We start from the raw sequence: 21,516 nt of genomic DNA on the forward strand, positions 1-21,516 counted from the left end.
GACTGTTCATTTTGTTTTGTTTTGTTTTGTTTTTAACATTTCCTCTTATTATGAGAGCAGCTGAATGAGAAAAAGACCCTGAGGAACAATTCAGTGAGCAATCCAGACTGAGTAAGGGATGTGTGATCACCGCTGTCCGACGCCGAATTACGGAAACTGTAGGACGAGGCAAGCCTCACTTTGTTTGCTGCCGTCCGTGTTGGGAATCACAACTTTTATTGCCGAATTGACGGCTCACAAGCAACAGGCGAGCAAGCGGGCTGGCAGGCCAGTTGTCACACCGCCTCGGCGCTCACAAGAGAACCACCAAGACCTGGAGTTGGAAGGGACCTCGAGAATCGCCTCGTGGCCGTGCGAGGGCGAGGGGTGCCCGGGGCTGCAGTACCGGGGCTCTGCAGCGCCTCAGGCGGCCTGAGGAGAACCGGGGCGGGCTGAGGGGACCGGGGCGGGCTGAGGGCACAGGGCGTGATGAGGAGAACCGGGGCGGGATGAAGGAACCGGGCGGGCCGAGGGGACCGGGGCGGGCTGAGGGGCCGGGCCGGGGCCGCGAGGCGGGACTGAGGGAGCCGGGGCGGGCTGAGGGGGCCGGGCTGAGGGAGGGACATGGCGAGGGCGGCCGTCTGCCTGCTGCGCTGCGACCTGCGGGCCCACGATAACCAGGTAGGGCCCGGCTGGCGGCACCCCCTCAACGGGGTGTTTCTGTACAAGTACCCCCGGTGCAACCCTACTCCTGGATAATCTGGGGAGAGGTGTCCCCCTCGCCCCCCCCCACCCCCCCACAACCCCAACCCTAAACCTAACCCCAATCCCAACCCCAACCCTAACCCCAGCTCCAACCCTAACCCTAACCCCAACCCCAACCCCAACCCTAACCCCAACCCTAACCCTAACCCCAACCCTAACCCCAACCCCAACCCCAACCCTAACCCTAATCCCAACCCCAACCCTAACCCTAATCCCAACCCCAACCCCAACCCTAACCCCAACCCCAACCCCAACCTTAACCCCAACCGTAACCGTAACCCTAAATCCCCCACGCTGGGTGCTGTCAAGGCCCGCTCTGTATTTCCAGGTGCTCCACTGGGCTCACAACAATGCCGATTACATTATTCCCCTCTACTGCTTCGACCCGCGGCACTACGTGGGCACCCACTGCTACGGCTTCCCAAAGACGGGGCCGCATCGGCTCAGGTTTTTGCTGGAAAGCGTGAAAGATCTAAGGGAAACGCTCAAGAAGAAAGGAAGGTAGTTGAGAAAGCACCATACAGATATCACATCTGTTTTAATTATCCTTTTCTTTTTCAACCGCATCTGTGCTGTGAGTCAAATCATGACAGTTTGGGGCTGTGATGATGGTTTGTTCCAGAGAACAACAGCCCTTCTGTTAGCGTTGGTCACTCTTTGAACTCCTGTTTGGATGACCTGCTGTGGCATCTGCAAGGGACTGAGGAGCCATCCAGGCTGTGTGCCATTCAGGTTTTGCTTTCTTGACCTCAAATAACACAGATGGGTGTCAGCCATGAGCACGTTGCCCAGAGTCTTGCAGAGACATGAACTGCAGTTGTCCGAGACACGGGCAGTGGCATCAACCACTGCGGCATGCTTCCTTCCTTGTCCCTAGCAAGTTTTGCTTAGGAATTGGCTTGACAGATCAACGTGGGTCCTGGCTTGTGAGACTGGAGTTAAATTTGCTTGTACCCTGTCCCAGTAAACGTGTTCCCTTTGGTAGGCTATGCTGTGGGAAGGGGATCATCAGGGATTCCTCTTTCATGTGCCTTTAGGAACCATAGCTGGGGTAGACTAGGGCATGAAAGCCTACATGTTAGGAAATCCCATTACCAGATAACACTTGGCTTTGCTTAGCAGAAAATGCATCAGCGAGCCTGTCTTCTCCCACGGCAGCACAGCATTGGTAGGAGATGCAAGAAGAATGGCTCTGTGTTTGCAGTGTGGTGCGGACCATGCAGGTGGGGGGTGTTTCAGGAGGCTGAAACAAGCAATCCGTGGGTAGCTGCACCCTCACCCTGCAGCGAACAGATTCAGAGCTGCTTGAATGCTGCTGTGCCATTATTAGTGACTGAAAAGAGATTGCTTTTCTGCAGTGAGAGAAATGGTTTTGAAGAGCCGCACTAAGACCCGTGCTCCGCTCTCACAGCCAAGAAGTATTTTCTTAAGGCAGTGGTAGACTGACATCTCCATTTACAACCCGTGGTGTTTGCTGCGTGCAGCTTGTTCTCTAATCTTTTATGGGATGTTAGGGGAACAGCTCTCTCTGCAGCACCCCTTGATCCTACCTTCTGCAGACCCAGCCCATCTTTGAAGAAAGTTTCCAGTCATGGTTTAAATTATTCTGCCAGAAGCACTGTATTAACCTCTCCAGCAACTTCTTCTCCAGCACAGCCCTCTGTTAGATTACGCAGTAGTTTGTCTGTGTGTGTGACGGGGAAAAGGACAGAGCCACTTAACAGGACTCTGCACCCACCTCTGGCCAGCTTTCTCACCACAGCTTCTCTTTTGGTCTGGTGCCCTGGGTACACAGCTGGGCAGTTTGTGGGGTTGCAAGGCGGGAGGGAAGTTCTGTTGATTCTTACTAACACGAGGAAAGAATTCCTCTGAACAATCCCACATGAAAGTGGAGGGGGGTCTGCCCACAAGCCACCACTACCTGTGAAGGAGATTGAAAGAGGATTCAGTTCTTGAATCTCAGCCTGTATGCGTGTGAGGCTGAACAGATCTGACAGATTTACTTTTAGGTAACAGCCTGGCTTTCTGCCCAGTCATCCTTTCTAAGGCTTCCGGGGTGGTAGAAGTGTGTTCAGCACAAACTCTGCCTCAGTGGCTTGCAAACTGTGTTCAGTGGTTCCTAAAAAATGTGGGCTAGTCAAATCCTGTCTGTCTGCCTCCACAGGCTGTCTGTGCCCCACAGAGAACAGGCACACGGGTGCCTGGGCTGATACTTGGGGCTCCTATGTACACAAATAATGATAACATCAAACCTAATTCGGGCCAACCTTTTGTGTTTGCAGTACCCTGGTTGTGAGAAAAGGGAAGCCAGAAGATGTGGTCAGTGATCTAATTACTCAGTTGGGCTGCGTTGGTGTTGTAGCTTTCCATGAAGAGGTAAGGGAAATACCTGAGTGTCATCGTTAAAAGATAAAATTAGCAAGGTTTCTTCTACAGCCGAACGATGGTGCAGGTCCTGTATGTTCAGAGCCTTCCTTGTCTGTGGTATTACAACTCCGGACAAGCTGGCCAGCTCCTGGAACGGGCGTGGCGTGGGTGTCTGGGTGGGAGTCCTTGCTGGATTGCAGCTCCTGGTGAGGAAGGAAGAAGAGAAGTTTCTGGCAGCTGGCGTTGTGGGTCAGCAGAGCCCATTTCTCCTCCAGTTTGCATCAAGCTGTCTTTCCCTGGCTGCTTCTTGAGCAGGGAGCTAGCTGCCAGGTTTGTATCAAGCGTAGAAAGGGCAGTGGTGAGTTGGCAGCACCCCCGTTTAGGCAGTTGCCCACCAGCACGTTGAAGAGTGAAGCAGGAGTCTGGTCCCTGGCTGCCGACAGGGTTGGCACGTCACTGACCTGTCCTCACTGAGCTAAGTAGGTGGTTTGATGCAGAGGCTGCTGAACAAGGACTCTGGATCCAGTACACGTGCACGTACACACTCGTGTGCATTCACACATGTGCCTACACACGTACATTCAGTATTAGCAGAGTCTGGGCCTGAAAACATCTAATGTTGGACTCACTCTGTGATCCCTGTTGCCAGGCCTAAGACACTTGTACCTTGACAACCTACACGTCCCGTAGTGCCTTGTTCCATGCAGCACTGGACCTTGGTGTAAGAACAACCCCAGAAGGTCAGAAGAAAGGACTCATCTTACTCCGTAGCCATTTTCCTGGCAGTGCCCAGTAGCAGATGCCCAGAGAAAACCAAAGGAGCAGAGCAAGATGCTCCCCCTGAATACTTTCCCAGCCTCCAAGATACTGTGACTGAAGGACTTCTCGAGGCAGGAGTGCTATCCTGATGTTCTCTACTGATCAATGAATTTCTTTTACATGTATTTGTCCAGTTATCTTTGCAGTCCATGCAAACTTGCAATATCTGCAAGGCCTTACATCAAGGAGTTCCACAGCTTCGCTGCACACAAGATGATAAGCCAGCCTCTTTCCCCGAGTGACGATTTGTTGAATCTTTTTCTGTTTGGCTGTTGGAAAAAGTCTGGCCTCGTTTATCTGCTTTATATTCATGTCTGAGGTTGTAAAAAGTATTCCAGGGCGTCTGGTGGTGGATTTGGCTCTTCAGACCAGCTTTCTCTCACCTCTGCCTCCTCCGTATTCTGGCATCAGCGCTGCTAATGGAGAGTGCAAATGCAAGTTGGGTTTGGCCCCCGGAAATATCCAGAGATTGTTTGCAGGCACCTCTCACTAAAGTCATGAAGCTGGGGATGAGGGAGGGGGGCGAGACCAGAGCCTGTGTGTGTCCGTGGGATCTGCGGCCGTGCAGCAGTGGTCTCACGGCGTTTTGTTCTCCCCAGGCTACGCAGGAGGAGCTGGATGTGGAGAAGGGGCTGTGCCAGGTGTGTGGGCAGCACGGGGTGAAGGTGCAGACGTTCTGGGCAGCCACGCTGTACCACCGGGATGACCTTCCCTTCGGGCCTATCGCCAGGTGGGCTGCTCCGTGATAGCACTCACTCCTCCGCTGTCCCATTTATTGCACACTCCATTGAATGCTCAGGAGGGGTTTTAGTCACTCAGTCGCTCAGTTTAGTCACTTTAGTCACTCGGGGAAGGGGCACACTCATGCCTCTGTGCCCGGGGGATTTGCTCTCTGAAACACATAAAGCTGAGGGGGTTCTTTGACATTTTATTGAGGGACTGATATCCCTTTGCCCTTCTACCAGCGCACTGTGGATGCTGCCTGCAGTACCCAGAGCCTCGTGACACTCGGACTGGGTTGCTCCATTACCCCATCGGGCTACTGCCTGTGACAGAAGCCTTCTGGGTGTGGACTCTGCATGGCTCCATCAATAATCTCTTGATATTTACTTGATGTAGTTGAGTGATTCGTGGTATCCTAAAGAAGATGTATAAAATAGGGCAGAAAAGCCAGGCCATACCGGTGCCTGTTGGTCTCCATCGTGAAGACAGCCTGAGGTTGCAAGTTTGTATGTTGAGGTCAGTCCTGAGGGTGATCAAAAGCTAGGTGAGATAAATCTGCCCCTCAGAATCGCCCCATCAGGACACACCATAAATGGAAAAGGCACCATTTGGATCAGAAGCTGAAAGCAAGTTAGTGAAGGGCTGTGAGGAGGGGCCACGGCAGCCATTCTGCGGATCTCGTAGGGAGATGTGACCGTGCTCTGATCTGTGCAGGTTGCCCGATGTCTACACCCAGTTCCGAAAAGCGGTGGAATCTGAGGCGAAGGTCCGGCCAACCCTGCAGCTGGCAGATCAGCTGAAGCCTCTGGCTCCGGGGGTGGAAGAAGGCTGTATCCCTACAATGGAGGATTTGGGACAGAAAGGTAAGAAAACTTGATTTGGCAGCCGCTCCCATGAATTCCTTACTGAGAATCAAAAGATGGAGGCGTCCCAAGGCAGTGGTTGCCCTTCAAACGCTAGCTGAGCCCCTGTTCACTCACAGGAAACGAAGGTAAATTCCCTGCGTGCAGGAGCTGGGTTGGCAGGCCCTGCAGCTGGGTAGAAAACGTTCTCCGAATGAGCAGTTTTGAATGTCTGATGTGGCCCTTTTTCGAAGGAAGGCTCTGGCAAAACCTTGCATTTCCCCAAAGCAGCATCCCTCGTGCTGAACATCCCTCGTTTTTAAGCTCCTTGCCTTTGAGGTGCTTTCCAAAGGCTAGTTGTTATTGGTAACAAGCTGATGGTGTTTTCTGTGGCAGATCCTGGGACTGATCCACGAACAGCCTTCCCCTGCAGTGGAGGAGAGACCCAGGCTTTAATGAGACTCCAGTATTATTTTTGGGACACGGTAACTCATACATTTCCTTGTCTGCATCCTCCCCCTCATACATCCAGCTGTACAAGTGGGTGAGGCTGCAATTCACTTCCTAATAATAATTCCTTAGCTCCTGTATAGCACTGTACAAAGGAGAGAATTAACATTATTTCAGTTTTATAGAGAGACAAACTAAATCAAAAAGAAGCCATCCAGGAACTGGAAATGTAAGCCAACTACATAGGAACGTAGTTTAGTGGCCATCCCTCTTAAGTGTTTTTTTCCATCGACTTTAGGGAATTGGAACCATCGTCTGGTTTCTTTACCTTGACTTGCCCCTTTTTGCTTTCCCTTCCCACATCAGCAGCAATTAAGTTCCTCCATTTTGGAGGAGTGCAAAGGAGCCTGAAGGGCTGCAGTTGCATTTGGGGTGAGGAACAACTGAACCAAGCTGCTGCCCACAGCTGAGAACAGTCAGATGTTCCTAGCAGTCTGGCACAAAAACTTGTGGCCAAATAATTACAGCTACTTCTTGCTCCCTCACTTTGGTGGGTGAAGCTGCTGACTGTGGTTCAGCTGTGCATCCTGACTGTCTTTGAACCTTTTTGTGGTTAGAAGCTGCCTTACGTTTTCCTCGTGTGAACTTAGACAAAGGCACGTGTGCTGATTTCCAGCAGGGATGAAGGGGGCAGCAGCTGACCAGCTGAGACCGTGTAAGAAGCGTGCTGTGTCCAGTGCGCTCACTAACACGGCTTCCAGGGGATTCTTTCAGCTGTGCTATGAAGATCCTGCATTTGCTTGGTGTTGGGGAGCATGCCCAGCTTTTAATCTTTACGGAGCACTAATACAATCACTGGAAAACCTGTTCCTTTTTTTTTTTTGTAGTTATACAAGTGTTACCAGCCCTTGGTGAGCTAGAACAGCCCGCTAGTGCTTGTAACCTGTGCTGTGGATCAGGGAAAGATCAGGTTTCCCTCTGATGTCCTTTGCGTTGCCAGTGGAGCCTAGAAAACGGCAGGTCAGCACCCTGCCGTAAACGTGGGTGGCCCAGAAATACCAGCGATCGGGATTCCTGCAGCTGAGCGTTGAGTGCTGTCAGGCGCTGTGGTTCTCAAACCCAAGCAAGCAGCCTCGTGGACAGGGCAACTGGCCAACCTGGCTACAAGCGCTGCTCCTAAACGGGTTATTGATCCCGGAGTCAGGCGGTGCGGGCAGGGAGCAGCGCAGTTTCACAGCGCTTGGAGAAAGAAATGTGCTACAGGTTGAAGCAGGGAGCACGGCTTGTGACACGTTTCCCAGAGCTGCCATGAAAACTGCTGGCCTGATTAATTCCCGGGCACTCGAGGCAGTGATTTGGCAGCGCTGTAACCCTTGCAGGCAGCCGTGAGAGGGAGCCCAGCCCTGCCAGATCGTCCTGGCTCTGACATAAAAGACATTTTAGCAGGTGGCATGTAAAGTATTAAAATCTTTTGTTCTTTTCTTGCACAGAACCTGGTTGCATCTTACAAGGAGACTCGGAATGGGCTGATAGGAATGGATTACTCGACCAAATTTGCACCATGGTAAAAAAACTTTTGTTGTGAGACTTGAAGCTCCCTTTCTGCCCCCACCCCAAATCAATGCTACCTGCTTGCTGAACGCTCTTAGCATGGACAGGGGCCTGAGTGTGATTCCCTTGTCCTTTTTGTTGGGGTACAGCAGTCTCGGAACTGCTCTTTATGATCAGGCAGTGGTTCCCTGGGAACATTGTTGCAGATAGGAATTGCTGAAGGGTAGCAGTGCTGTGTCAAGAGCTCAGCCTGCTGAGAGCAGCAATGTGGGCAGGACACGGGAGGGACAAACAGCTGGTCTTGGGCTTTGCGCTGCTTTGTGTATCTGTGCAACAGAACCGCAACGTGAAACGATTTCCTGGGGCTGCTACAGGTCAGGTTTTTTGTTTTCAGCCAGCCTTGTGCTTCAGTGTTTGCAGCGGATGGCTCCACCTGGTGGCACTTGGGGATCCCAGGGCCGCTGGCACTGCGGGAAGTTCGTTCTCCGTTGCGGCCTCCGCTCGAGTTTTTCCAAGCTGGCCGTTTGCCCAGCACAGACAGTCCTGATCCGCCTGCCCCGAAGTGTTCTTCTGTCAGACAATCAACATCAGACCGGTTCAGATTGCAGCCAGCCGTTCACATCTCACACCGGTCATTTCTAAAGTGTGCAGCTGCTCAGCAATTAAGGAAAAACTCCTCAGGTCCTTTCTTCCTGTTTTCCAAAACTCACCAGAAGGTCAAATGTTTCCATCAGCCCCGGTGAGGAATAGCATTAAAATACATTTCTGGGAAAATCTTTGGGTCTTATCACCCTTTTCCATCGGGCTGGAGTCTACGTGCTGTTTTCTGTCTTGCACAGCACCGATTTGGAACAAATGGAAGGAGCCCACTGGGTTGAAATGCCAGAGCTGGGTTTCATTCCCTAGTTTTCCTACCCTGCCTGAGATTTTCAGCAAGTCACTTGCCTTCTGTGGTTCCTCAAATGAGACACTTGGGTGCTGCAGCAGTAGGAGCCCTGGACGTTGTGATAAATAGGTCTGTAGGAGAAGGAGGGCAGCTGGATAGCCGAGGCAGGTGATGAAGAGGTTCACGTTTGAGATCCATTTCTGGGTTTGTCGTTGGTGCACTAAGTCACCAGCTGATAAGTCTTCTAGGCAAAAGTGTCAAACTTCTGTCAAGTGATTTATCTTGGTAGCTTTGGGACTCCTGGAACAGTCAGACACTGTGCAGGGGAGGATTTTCATTTTCATTTTCACTCGGAGTTGCAAAAAAAGTCATAGCACTTGAGTGAAGCCGTTTGGGAAGTCAGCGGCATGACTGCAAACTGAGCCAAGGTTTTTCAGGCTCTAAGCACAAAACTGCCCCTCCACGCCCTCTGTGGAGACATCGAGCTGCGAGGCATTGCCCTGCGTTGCACTCCAGACATCTTCCTTCTGCTTTCAGGCTGGCGCTAGGCTGCATTTCACCTCGATACATCTACGAGCAAATACGGAAGTATGAAAAAGAGAGAACAGCAAATCATAGCACATACTGGTATGACCCTGCGTGATCGCTGTGGCGTGTTTTTTCTGAAAAGGAAACTGGCATCTCACGCACAGGAGAGAGTGATTTGTTAACTTTCTCCTTAATTGATGTCTGTTTTTCCTGTGCCTGCTGTCTGGTTCCTCTGGGGCGCACCGCACTTCTGTTTCAGTATGGATTTATTAGTCTGCCTTTGACATCCAGAGGCTTTAGGCATTTTATAAGTGAAGATTATTAATGCTACTTGTCATGCCTATTGGTGGGGAATTGCTGCTCATAATTTTTAAGATTGATCTCTGTAAATCAGCACCATCCCTCTCTGTACTGTTATAATGGGCTAGACGAGAAGGAAGAAGAAGGATTTGCAGATAAAAGCCAAAGGGTTTCTCATGCCGAAGATAGGAGCGGGGTTTCATCCAAAAGGCTCAGGTGCTGTGCGACTTGCACGGATCACACGGTGCCAGAAGGACCTCTGGCCACAGCCCGGCAAAGGGCCCTGCGCTTGCTCAGCTGTCTGGCCATGACCACAACGCCTTAGAAAAGGGGAAGAAGGGACGTGGAAGTGGGCTTAATGCACCCAGCCTTGTGATCCCTGCTCTTCTTCACCCCACCGCTCGCGTGCCTGCAGGTGGTACTGAAGGAGTCTGCGCTGCTGGCGAGCGGCTGGGGTCAGTGAATCTCTCTCTGGGTTGACCTTGAGCTCGCTCGTGTGTGCTGAGCTGCCCAGACGGGGTGAGACAGAGCCTTGGCACAGCTGAAGAACGTCCCCTCTTGTAGCTGTGTTGGGGGCAGAGGCTGGGACAGCCTGCTAGTGCCGGTCACAGTGATGGCAGTGAGCTGGGTGTCCACATGCTCAGGTTTGTGGGTAGCCGGCAACGTGACCAAAACCCCAAGAGATCACGCAGACTTCAACAGGGAGCTCTTAAGAAGAAGCAGGTTCATGTTAGAGCCTGGCCTAATACTAGACCTGGGTGGAAAGAACCCCGGAACAGAAAGACCGTGCAAACTGTAGAATTGCGTTTTTGTACTGCTTTGTTACATTTGCAGCATGTCAAACAGCACAGTGCCTGGGGAAGAGCAGCCGGAAAATTGCCAGCAGTTCTGGCCAAAATACTCGATTAAAATTCAAACGACAGATATACCATTGACCTCTTGCTCGCTTATGTCTGTGTTTTCCTTTGTTTGTTTTCTTCTTCAAAATGAATTAGGAAAGGAAATGTCAAGAGAGGACCACACTCATGTTTCTCCCTGCCTGCCTGCAGCCGGGCTATCATGGTGATCTGAGTATTTTAAAGTGATAAATAACAGTAAAAATGCAGCTGTCAAGCTCCTAGACGCTGGCTTCAGTTGCACGGTGAAGCCCAGGTCACGGTGGCTGCACACGACAAGCTCACAGAATCTCAACATCGCGACAGTAGTTTGTAGTGTGTGGGGCAGTGTCCTGTTTTGTAGTCAGGAGTTCCAGAAAGCTCTTGGAAGCCGAAACATCAGCTGAACAGAATATTTCCCATATGCCAGAGAGCTGAAGCGAGTCTCAGAGGATGACGTGTCATCATTTTATGAGTGCTTTTTATATCAAAAGTGTTTTAATATAAAACTGTCTGTTTTCTGCAGGCCTAGCACCTGATCTCATGAGCTAGACCCCTGTAAGCCCACTTTTGAAAGGTGCCCGTAAGTCCCTTACAAAGGTTGTTGCTTAAATCGATGCAAAGCTCTTGGGAACGCGCTGACGTGCTTGCTCATGCAGAAGTGTGAAGCTCAATCAAGTCCTCACGCTGCTCTTTGTGGAATTACATCCCAGGAAGGGTGGATCAGAGGGGGGTTTCCTGAAATTCTGCTCTTACACAGGGGCTAGGAAAAGCTTCCCAAGTGATTTGTGCGGTTTGCTTTCACTGTAGCCACCCATGTGCGAGCTAGATAAGTAGGCTTAGGGCAAGAATTGGCAAGTGATGTGAAAATGCTCACTGTAAATAAACCTCACTGCGTTAATGATGGGTGCTACAGAAGCAAAATCCCAATTCAGTAGTTTTCTCTCTTCACCAGGGAAATAAACGCATGGCTTTGTGTTTTAGGGTCCTGTTTGAACTACTGTGGCGGGATTACTTTCGATTTGTGGCCCTGAAGTACGGCAGAAGGATTTTCTCAGTAAGAGGTGCGTATGGATCACTGTATCTGGGGAGGAAAGGAGCAGTCTTAAAACAGGGAAAGTAAGAGAAGAGGCTGTAGGCATTGTGATGTACAAACACTCTTACAGTGCTTGTGTCACTCCTGGGACGTTCCTATGAGTTACTTTTTGCACAGAAGTGCCTTAACACCACAATCCTGGGTGCTGTGAAGACCCAGAGTTTCGCCTCAAATCTCATTAAATACAGGGAACGGTATTAACACACATTAGTGGCAAACAGCAGCCCGACAAGAGTAAACCTGCTGTTTCCAGAGACCCTCTACCTTTGGAGAGAATCCAGGCTTCAAGGCTTGCCAAAGTTCCCCAGAAAGTCTGGGACAGAGCAGGAACCGACCCAGCAGTGCGAATCCCAAGACACCAGATATTTTCTGCCGGGCACTGCATAGGAATCAGAGAGAGGTTCAGCTCCAGCCCCAGTCCCTTACGTGCAGCTGCCTGCACATGAAACGGGAGCCCGAACTCTCAGCGCAGCAACAGACACCTAGTCAGGAAACCCTACAGCTGGTGTCAGTGCTGGCTGAGCAGTTCTCCACGGGATTTAGCAGCCCACACCTAAGCATGCAGCACTTTTAGATGCCCTTGGGCATTCTGCCTAGCATCTAGTTGTGGCTGCAGAGGGGCACTTGTCTCCCTCAGGGCCTGTGTCACATTTGCCGAGCCTAAGTGGCTGTTTCAAACGCCCCGTGGCATTTCAAATGGTACCGGGTGCCAGTGGTGGGCCTGAACTTAGATGTCTGGAGCCGGAGCTGAGTCCCTGCTGTCTCCTTTCCACTGTACAGAGCTGTAATTGCCATCGGACCCCTGCAGACTTAAAAGTCATCCGCCTTATCTGTTCCTACCCAGCTGCAGGAGCAAAGTCTTACCAGGGGCTTCTGCAGAGTAATGCTGGGGTCAGTATCTGCTGCAGAAATGGATTTCACATACGCATTGTGCTGGAATAAAACCGAACAAGAAAATATTACCTTGGACCAGAGCGTATCTCTAGCTGCGTAGGAGGTCTGAGCCATTTTTAAGTTAAAAAACAGCAACACCAGCAAGCCAAATCGTCAAAATTCAGAAGGCCTTGAGCATCATCTGTGTGCACCAGACACCCCTTTACAACACTTTATAGGATGAACAGATTATCTCTAAATCTTTGCAGAAGGAATGTGGTTTGCGATGACAGTCAGAGGGCTAGCTCCGTCCTAATGTCTTGTGTCAACCAAGGTACCTCTGGCTGTCATCATTTCATTTTTAAATGCTTGTGTCAGCATTTGTCTTCATAAGCACTTCATTTTTTTCCCTCAACAGGGCTTCAGAGTAAAGAGGTCCCCTGGAAGAAGGATCTTCAGCTCTTTGACTGCTGGAAAGGTCAGTAGGAACATCAGGTTTGGCTAGCTGTGCTCTTGGTTTCCACCTGTCCGCATGCTAACGTGAGCCCCAGTGCCAACTCAGATTTATACGAGAGCTGTCAGCACCATCAGGCCCTGCCGTCTATACTCTCATCACCAAACAAGAATGGAACCCTGTGTGAGTGCAGGAGACTTGCCTTCCTTCCAAGACTGAGCACCACGCAGGAGCAGGCCCACAGGATATCACGAATGTCCAGGTTCTGTCTGTCACAGCCTGTGAGATGAACCGCAGGTAGATTTTCCTGCCCAGGTTTGTGCTTCCAGTCGGTTTTGGTTAGAAGGGTAAAGCAGCCTTAGACTAAATCTCACCTTTTGTTGTGCCACACAGCCTTTTAATACACTTCCTTTTTTTTTCTTTAACTTTTATAACTTCGTTGTCACATGAATAGCAAAGATAGTGTCTCAAAATAAAACTCAGAGAGACGAACAGGTTAAAGTATCAGAATCAGTGACATGCGCATCTATGTACCTTTCTTCACATTAGTGCCATGGGGCCATTTGCACACAGTTACAGGCATTTTTTTTCCTTAACAATAGACAAAGCTCTCTGCTTTTCAGGTGCTAATCCTCGTGGCCTTGTCCCATACATCCCTCTCTGCTATTTGTCATTTCTCGACATTTTTTTTGTTGTTCTTGGCCTATCTCCCTGTTGTCTGTACATTTATTTTGCTTGAATTCCACCTGATGCACTGGTTTTCCATTCTGAAGTTTTTCTGTACCTTTTTTTTTTTTTCTTTTTCCAAAAATTCTCATTTTAATTTTCCACTCAATTTGCTTTCCAGTGGCTCTTAGAGCTGAATGTCAGGAAATCTCCCCAGCATAAAGTTCTCTCCCTGCTGCCGTACGCTGGCACTGCCTGACCTGCTCGCATGGCTGTGAATGCATGCGCGCAGGTCGGTTACGAGGGCCCAATAATGTCGTCAGGTCCCAGCAGTGTCTTTTGTCTCTGCAGAGGGCAAAACGGGGGTTCCTTTTGTCGATGCCAACATGCGAGAGCTGGCTGCGACGGGCTTTATGTCTAACAGAGGGCGGCAGAACGTCGCCAGCTTTCTCACCAAGGACCTGGGTCTGGACTGGAGGATGGGGGCAGAATGGTTCGAACACCTGCTGGTAAGACTGAAGGCTGCAGTTGTTTGTGCTCTGCCCTGAGGGGCAGATGGGAGGGCAGCTCTGCCTGATCGGGGTGCAGAATGATCCCTGATTTCCAGGGTAACGTCACTGCACGTGTATAGTGCTTGTATTGTGTACGTCTCAAAGCTCATGTAAGAAAAAGGAGTTGTGCCACTGCCATCAACCAAGATGTAGCTAGGAAGTTTGCAGTGATACTTTTGGTCCTTCTCGTGTAGAGTTTTAGCCAGAAATCTGTCATACTCGAGAAAACTTTCAAGCACAGATAATGTTAACAATACTAATTTGCTCGCCCCAGAGGCTGGGGAGGAGGACAGCCCAGAAATAGAACAGAAAAATGAATGTGTTCTGGCCACTGAAGCCGGTGTTGGCACAGCATCTTTGCACTGATCTGGACGGAGAAGTCATCCAGTCAGGAGCAGGCAAGCACGGACAATAGCTGGCTCAGCTTCCACGGGCCTCCACCCCGGCTGGAGGCATCTCTCTTCGTTCTGGTGAGTCACCGGCCTCCCTGCCAACGGGAGCACCCTTCCCCTTATGCCAGTCAGCGACACAGTCTCGGTTAAATGGCCGGGTTGCTCTTCTCTCCTTGGCCCCCCTAGCTTCTTTCCAGGACGGTCTGGACAGGCTGACGGGCTGCAGGTCAGAGGTGTGGGCAGGGGTGCAGCGCTGTGTCCTGGCGTGGTTGCCTTTACCTCTGGTGATTCGGGTGGAGGTGCCATCGGTAGCTCCAAGCTGAGCTGTGAAAACGGGCTGAGGAGATGGGTCCGTGTTTGTTCCTCGCCAGACTGAACGGTACAGAGTGAGACAGACACGATACTAACAGCAGCCTTCATTAGAGAGCTTGTCTGGGGGATAGAAGAGGCTATGGATATTCGGGAGACTTTCCGCTCACGAGAGTGGTTGGAGGTACAACGAAACCATCACTTCCCTAACACTTGAGATTAAAAGAGCCTTTTTTTATTAATGTAACTTTTCCGCGCTTCCTTGGAGCTGGGCTCTGGAATGGCTCTGGCAGCAGAGATCTGCATTTCAGTGCCGATGGTTTAACTCCTGTAGCTTGAATGCCTTGTGTGTGACGCATACTGGCTGCCCAGAAGAATGGTTTGGCACTGCTGAGGTGCGCCCACACGCACAAACGTCTTTACACACGCTGGCTGCGCGGAGTGAGTCACTGGGACCGTTCCGATCGGCTCTTCATGCCTGGCCTTTGGTGGCATCTGTCAGCTGTGGCTTACAAAGGCGACTGCGCTCCGCGGAGGCCAGCTTGCTTCGTGTCAGGACAAGCCTCTTACTCAAAGCTAGCAGCGATTAAGAGGATGAAGAGTTAGGAATCAGGAACCAAGGCACTGCTCTGACAGGCAGGCAGAGCTTAGTTCGCTGCGGTCAGGTTCAGGGCCATGGGAGATTCCTGGTCCTGTTCCCCAGCTGAAGAAGACCTGGAAGGTCTCACCCTGGAGAGATGGTCCCTGGGTTATTACCTTTATTCCTGCGGTCACGAATGTTAACGGGAAGCAGGATTTGGTACTCTCCCCTAGCTCTGTCATCTCGGGAGGCCCCAGACACTGATTGCCGCTGTAGATTAGCCTGGCGCAGGCTGATCCTTGTGTCCTGTCCCTTCCTTTCAGCCCGTGTCGCACCGGTGTATTGCTGGAGAGCTTCTTCCACCTGGTGGCACCTCCAGACTAACATAGAGAAGACAGTTTGATGGGGGAGATCCAGCTAGAGAAGGGTGGAGGCCAGCGCAGAACTGAAACTGGGGGCACTGTGCAACAAAAAGGGAAAACATTGCATTTTCCGTTTCTGGTGCTTTCACCGAAGGCCCCCAGAGCGTGCACGTGCTTGGGAAGAAGAAAGTGTTTGTCATCCCCACACACAGGCAGGGAGACGAAGACAAGCTCCCTGCAACCTGCTGAAGCCAGGGGAAAGGCCACGCACTGCTGGTGTCCTAACAGAGGCTATCTCAGCTATGATTTAATTCTCAGGGCCAGGCCCCGGGGAAAGGGAGAGAAACAAACAGAAGAGAATTCCAGGAAGGGGCAAGGCTGAGGGGGAAATGAGCCTGCCTCCTCCAGCCGCCTTGGGTTTGCCCTCACCTCCCACACACGCTTTCCTGCACGTTAATGGCTCAGTCAAGCCTCTGGTGGCATCTTTCTTCCCATCCTTCTCTTACAGGTGCTGTTGGTGAGGGGTGGGTGCACAGGGAGCATAGCTGGCTGTTGAGCCTGTCCCCAGCTCTCAGCTGCCTTTGCAGAGAACTGGGAAGGGAACTTAGCACGGCCACAGCCCTGTGCCTGCCGCCACCTGGGCGCGTTGAGCTTCCCACCTCGAGGAGTGGCCGAGATCTTGGAAGCATCACCGCGTGGACTGATCGTTGCTGCAGCCGCGGCGCAGAGGGAACAGAAGAGCGCGGAACCTGCTTCGTGACGTGTCTTTGCAAACTCTTCCCGCTGCCGCTGCCAGCGCGGCGCTTTCGCAACGCGGAGACCTCTCGTAGGAACGCGTGGGGATCCCACGCCCCATTCCCTATCGCTGCCACTCCCCGCTTGACGTAGGTGTGGGCTGCCCTGAACTGGAAAGCTTCTCATGGTGGATTTAAGCCACCCTGTGCAGCCCAAGGGCATTCAGGCAGGACCGTGTCCTGATCTCATCTGTGCCTCTTTCAGGAGCCTTGCTCCATTTTACACAAGCACCCTTGAGAGCTTTTCGTTTAGATGTCGAATAATCTGACCGTGTGCAGCCTACCGAGTACGTCACGAGGGCTCTGGTGTTTCCCGTAGCAAAGCACCTCTCTCTGCCTCTCCCTGTGAGTTGGGGCTCATTGCCCACCAAAATTCAAGTGTAGCAAGGAAACAACTGCTGCGTTTGCGCTGGTTGCATCTTCCTACACTCTGTGCGGTCGCTCCCTTCCCTCAGCCATTTCTCCAGCCTGCCTAATGGGATCCGCAGAGATGATTTTGCTAGTCTGTGGTCTCCGGGTAACTGGCCAGGAAGAATTTCTGGAGTATTTGAAATGTTCTGGGCTACTGCTTCTTGGAACGTGAGCGCTCAAAGGCTAGGGGAGTTGTGACGAAGTTTTCTCTTTCCTTCTCCTGTTCTCAAGGTTGATTACGACGTTTGCAGCAATTACGGCAACTGGTTGTACGGCGCTGGCGTTGGCAATGACCCAAGGGACAACAGGAAGTTCAACATGATTAAACAAGGCCTGGACTACGATGGCAACGTAAGTCGTCTGGGGCTGCCTGGCAGCACAGCAAAGCGTACATGATAGTTGCAGGGACCGGAGGTCGATGTGCTGTGTGGGTACTGCTGCAGGAGCAGTCCTTTGGTCGCTCTGCCAGCAGGCGGGCAGGTTCCTCCTCCTCCTTGTACAGGAAAACCTGGCGGTTGCAATCTGCTGCTGTCCCCAGCGAGGCCGGTGCTGCGTACGCCCGCCCTGCAGTTTGGTTTCGTCAGCATTTCTTCCGGGTGACGGCCACGTCCCATCGGTGTCACACACCTGCTTCCTCGAGCACCGAGCAGCTTCTTGGAGGACTCAGAAGTGACCGGAGAGCCTGAGCTGCTCACCTGGCACCTCAGGAGATGCTGGACAGTAGATGAAACCTCTGGCTTCCCTGACTCTCCCCAAGTGGTGGGAGCACACAGATTGCCCTTTCCAATTGCTTAGGTGTCGTTCACATACTGGGCTACCTGCTTCCACCCTGTTCCTTAGCTTGGCGAGTTGGCAGCATTCCCTTTTACCACTGTAGCTGGAAGAATTTAGCAAAAATCACCATTTTTCCTCGCAGGGGACGCAGCAGTATAGTTAATGGGAGAGATCCCGGGGTTCCTTTAGCCAGGCACAGAGGTGTGCAGCTAAGCTAGCCGTCCTAGCTTCTGTCAGTCACTGGAAAGAAAAATGGACTTTTGGGGAGTGATTTCACCTTGCCATGCCTTAAAAGGCCAGGTGGACCCCCCAAAACACCTCTGTCTCCTTCCACTGCCTGCAGAGTGAGCTTGGGGAGCCCCAGCATTTGTGTCTTTGCATTCCAGGCACTAATTCTGGGTAGCGGGTTTAACAGGAGGGGTCGAGAGCTAACTGATGCTGTAACGCACCAGCTTCTTTCCCTGGAAATCAGGCTTTTCTTTCACGAAGACCCCTACACGCACAGATCGCTGCTGAATGGACCCTGTCCCTTCTGTTTGCAGGGAGATTACGTCCGGCTTTGGGTGCCAGAGCTACGGGGCATTAAGGGAGCAGCTGCCCACACCCCGTGGGCACTGAGCAGTGCCGCGCTCTCCCAGGCGGGCGTAACTCTGGGCGAGACCTACCCACGGCCAGTCGTGACGGCCCCGGAGTGGAGCAGGCACATCAGCCAGAGGCCTGTGAGTACTGGGAAGGTTGGGACGGGGCGGGAGGTGTTTTTGCAGCTCTCTCCCTCTGTAGGGGAGGCTGTGAGTTCTGCTTTTCTTTCTCAGGTATAGAGGGAAACGATTGCTTTAATGCAAAGTGCCGCTACCTCACAGCAGGGGATGGTCCAGCTCTGCACAGGGGCTGTGCCACCAGGGTAATTTAGCTGTGCCTGTCAGAGTAAACTAAACATACCTGAGCTACAAGCCTGATAGGGCCAGCGTTGGAAGGGAAGGAAATGAATGTAACCAGTGCGTGCGTGTTTCAAGGGGGTTTCAGCATTTCTGCCTTCCCCCGTGCCTCCTCCTGAGGAAGGGATCCTTCGTGGAGGCACAAATGCAGTTGTCAGACAATGTTCAGTGAAGAATAATGAAACGTGTATCCATTTCACACTTTAATTCCAAGGTACTGAACCGAATTTGCCAGGCCAGATTCTTTTGACGCGAGTGGAAGATCTTGCTGAAGCAGACTTCTGCTTCCAGCCGTGCTGTCGAAAGGCCCAGATTATTACTCTTGTGTTTAAGAGTGCATCTGAAATCAGAGAAAGGACTCCACGAAGGAACACCTCGGTGAGGCACAGGTTTGGGGCAGTGATGGAACTTGAATTAAAAAAGCTCCTCAGGAAGGAGTTCCATTTTGATCCACTTCCCAGCTCACCTGGGAAGCTCACCAGCACTGCCCCGTGTTACTGAGGCCTGGGGAAGAACTTCTAGATTCAGTATGGGTTGGAAATACAAGCCCATACCTTACAAGAAACTCTCATTTCCTAAGTCCAGGACTAGAACCGTGCCTGTCAGGCCTCCCCTCCTTTTTGCCCCATATCCGGGGGGTAAAGGAGCCACGTGCACATTTTTCTTTCTAACGCTGCGTGTAAAGGCTGCGTTGTGCCCAGACCAGCATCAGGAAATGTCTCAGTGCTCGTCTTTCGTTTGCAGCAGGGAAGAAGCCCCCATCCCAGGGGCAGGAGAGGACCTGCTCGCACCCCGGCGCAGCACAAGGACGGAGGGATAGATTTCTACTTTTCTCGCAAGAAAGATGTGTGATGAAGGCGATCCACGTGCATCCTGGAGAAGAGTTCACTGGGAGCTTTTGCTGCTGAATATTCAGATTTAATGCTCTATCTCTTTGAGCTAAGCCAATGCTAGAAGTCTGGCCTCGCGAAAGTAACAGGGATCTGCCTCTTTGGTGTTCCCAAGGACAGGGTCTGCAAGCAGATATTTGGAGGTTGTGTTCTAGCACTGATCATGGTGCTTGGATCCTTTTTCACTTAAGCCGCTGCTGTGAGGTTGTAGGCACTCTCCAGGAGTGCTGGGGGTCTGATTCCCGTAGACACGTGTCACTCTTAACTCTATAAAGTGCTTTTGTTGAAAGGGACTGTCAAACTAATGTTAACTAACCAAAACGGTACCGCCTTTCCATTTTGAACAGGTGTTGCTGCTTTTCCAGTGCCTCTCGCTTGGCACTGTTGCTTACAGCTGTTACAAGCTCAATTTCTACCTCTTTTTACAAACTGGAGCAGATGGTTTATGCAGCAGGTATTCAGAAAGAACTATTTATCTTGAATTTTCTTATGCTAATTTTTCATTCTTAAAGCTTTTAAACTACTGCTCATTATGCAATTAAAAAATTTGCTGCTGGAGTATTTTATCTACCTCATTTCCACTGACGCAACAGAGATCCACAGATAGTGAGACTTCAGGGGATGTTCGTCCTACAGGACTTCGGGGAAACAGTAAGTTCCTCTTGCAAACTGGTGCGGAGTCACTGCAGCACCTGGGTTGGTTTTGGTGCTGGCCTGGAAGCCATAAACTGTTCAACTCAGAGCTGAGAACCACGGGTTGTACTCAGCACCAACAACCAGTCAAAGCAGTTTTACAGCCACTGTAAACGTTTTGATTTTATGCAGAATGGAAGAGTTTGGGAGACTGGAGATGGCTGTCTTTGGGCCATCATGGAACAGCTACCTGACAGAGAGCCCAGGTTTGAACTCCTTGCGCCTAGGAGCAGGCCCCTCTCAGCAGAAGGGACACGGCTCTGGGATTTATTACCACTAGGGATCCATTCAGACCTCTTTGGTAAAGAATAACAACATAATTCTGCTAAATCTCTTAGTTATTTAGGTAGATGAGTTCAGGACTGCATTGAGAAAACAACCGATGTGGAACACAAAAGTGAGATCTTCTGTCAAAAGGAAACAAATCGAGTAGCTTTTTAGGGAGTGAACAGCCTATAAGGGGTGTTTGAACCTCATATGATAATCCTGCCATTTGTTGGATAACAGGAACTGATGAGTAGCTCCTGATGATGGAAAAGGGTCAGCTTCAGGGGTTGCTGCTTAAAAGAAATAATTGTATCCCAAATAAAAGTCTGGGACAAAACAGTAGCCCAGATCTTGGAGTACCTGAACAGGCCTTACATTCTGGGCATCGCTTGTTCAAACCTAATTAATTGGAAACCCAACTGCAAAGCCACTGAGATCCTGACAGATGTCCTGCTCTTGATCCAAGCATAAGTGTGTAAGAGGGGATTGCTCTCAGCTCATCCCCTTATGATGGTAAGTTGCTGCTGATCTGGGTGTCAGGTAGGAGAATCACAGAATCATTAAGGTTGGAAAAGCCCTCCAAGATCATCTGGTTCAACCATCCCCCTACCACCAATGTCACCACTAAACCATGTCCCTAAGCACCACGTCCAACCTCTCCTTGAACACCCCCAGGGATGGTGACACCACCACCTCCCCGGGCAACCCGTCCCAATGCCTGACTGCTCTTTCTGAGAAGAAATGTCTCCTCATTTCCTACCTGAACCTCCCCTGGTGCAACTTGAGGCCATTCCCTCTGGTCCTGTCACCAGTTACCTGTGAGAAGAGGCCGACCCCCAGCTCCCCACACCTTCCTTTCAGGCAGTTGCAGAGAGCAATGAGGTCTCCCCTGAGCCTCCTCTTCCCCAGACCAAACACCCCCAGTGCCCTCAGCCGCTCCTCACAGGACTTGTGTTCCAGGCCCTTCACCAGCCTCGTAGCCCTTCTCTGGACACTTTCCAGGGCCTCGATGTCCTTGTACTGAGGGGCCCAAAGCTGAACACAGCACTTTAGGTGCGGCCTCACCAGAGCAGAGTACAGGGGGACGATCACCTCCCTGCTCCTGCTGGCTGCATATTCCTGATACCGGCCAGGATGGTGTCAGCCTTCTTGGCCACCTGGGCACACTGCTGGCTCGTGTTCAGGCAAACATCGATCAGCATCCTTAAATCCTTTAGAGAAGCCTGGAGCTTGGCAATAACAGAAAATGTGGATTCCTGCAGTGCTATTTGGGCAAACAGCTTGAATTTAAATAAATAAATAAATAAAAGGCTCCTCCAGCCCGCAGCCTTCCTCCTTTCGCCTCCCTCCGGGGGCGGCCGCGCGCAGAGGCAGAGGCGGGCCC

At 51.4% G+C, this 21,516-nt stretch overlaps 1 protein-coding gene across 6 annotated transcripts; it reads left to right on the top strand.

Moving 5' to 3' along the window:
• Nucleotides 1-543: 543 nt before the first annotated feature.
• Nucleotides 544-19,730, top strand: LOC121064541 (cryptochrome DASH-like). Of its 6 annotated transcripts, none has more exons than XM_040546183.1 (14): nucleotides 544-660; nucleotides 1,073-1,245; nucleotides 3,027-3,120; nucleotides 4,530-4,660; nucleotides 5,368-5,516; nucleotides 5,892-5,980; nucleotides 7,436-7,509; nucleotides 8,920-9,009; nucleotides 11,070-11,149; nucleotides 12,473-12,532; nucleotides 13,508-13,683; nucleotides 16,805-16,924; nucleotides 17,890-18,066; nucleotides 19,027-19,730. In XM_040546183.1, exons 1-14 carry the CDS (start codon nucleotides 604-606, stop codon nucleotides 19,132-19,134), a joined length of 1,578 nt encoding a protein of 525 aa, XP_040402117.1. In that variant the 5' UTR covers nucleotides 544-603; the 3' UTR covers nucleotides 19,135-19,730. The 6 variants fall into 6 exon arrangements, with proteins under 6 accessions (XP_040402117.1, XP_040402118.1, XP_040402119.1 ...); XM_040546184.1 differs by having other exon boundaries at nucleotides 19,030-19,730; XM_040546185.1 differs by having other exon boundaries at nucleotides 13,526-13,683.
• The last annotated feature ends 1,786 nt before the right edge of the window (nucleotides 19,731-21,516 follow it).

This window comes from Cygnus olor, chromosome 2 (genome assembly GCF_009769625.2).
Source record: "Cygnus olor isolate bCygOlo1 chromosome 2, bCygOlo1.pri.v2, whole genome shotgun sequence".
NCBI classification, from domain to species: Eukaryota; Metazoa; Chordata; class Aves; order Anseriformes; family Anatidae; genus Cygnus; species Cygnus olor.

Bases quoted from the DNA above. Each gene is read 5' to 3' on its own strand.
- LOC121064541 (XM_040546183.1), top strand. From the start codon at position 604: ATGGCGAGGGCGGCCGTCTGCCTGCTGCGCTGCGACCTGCGGGCCCAC. The intron at 661-1,072 runs GTAGGGCCCGGC...CTGTATTTCCAG, and splicing joins TGCGGGCCCACGATAACCAG to GTGCTCCACTGGGCTCACAA. The intron at 16,925-17,889 runs GTAAGTCGTCTG...TTCTGTTTGCAG, and splicing joins GCCTGGACTACGATGGCAAC to GGAGATTACGTCCGGCTTTG.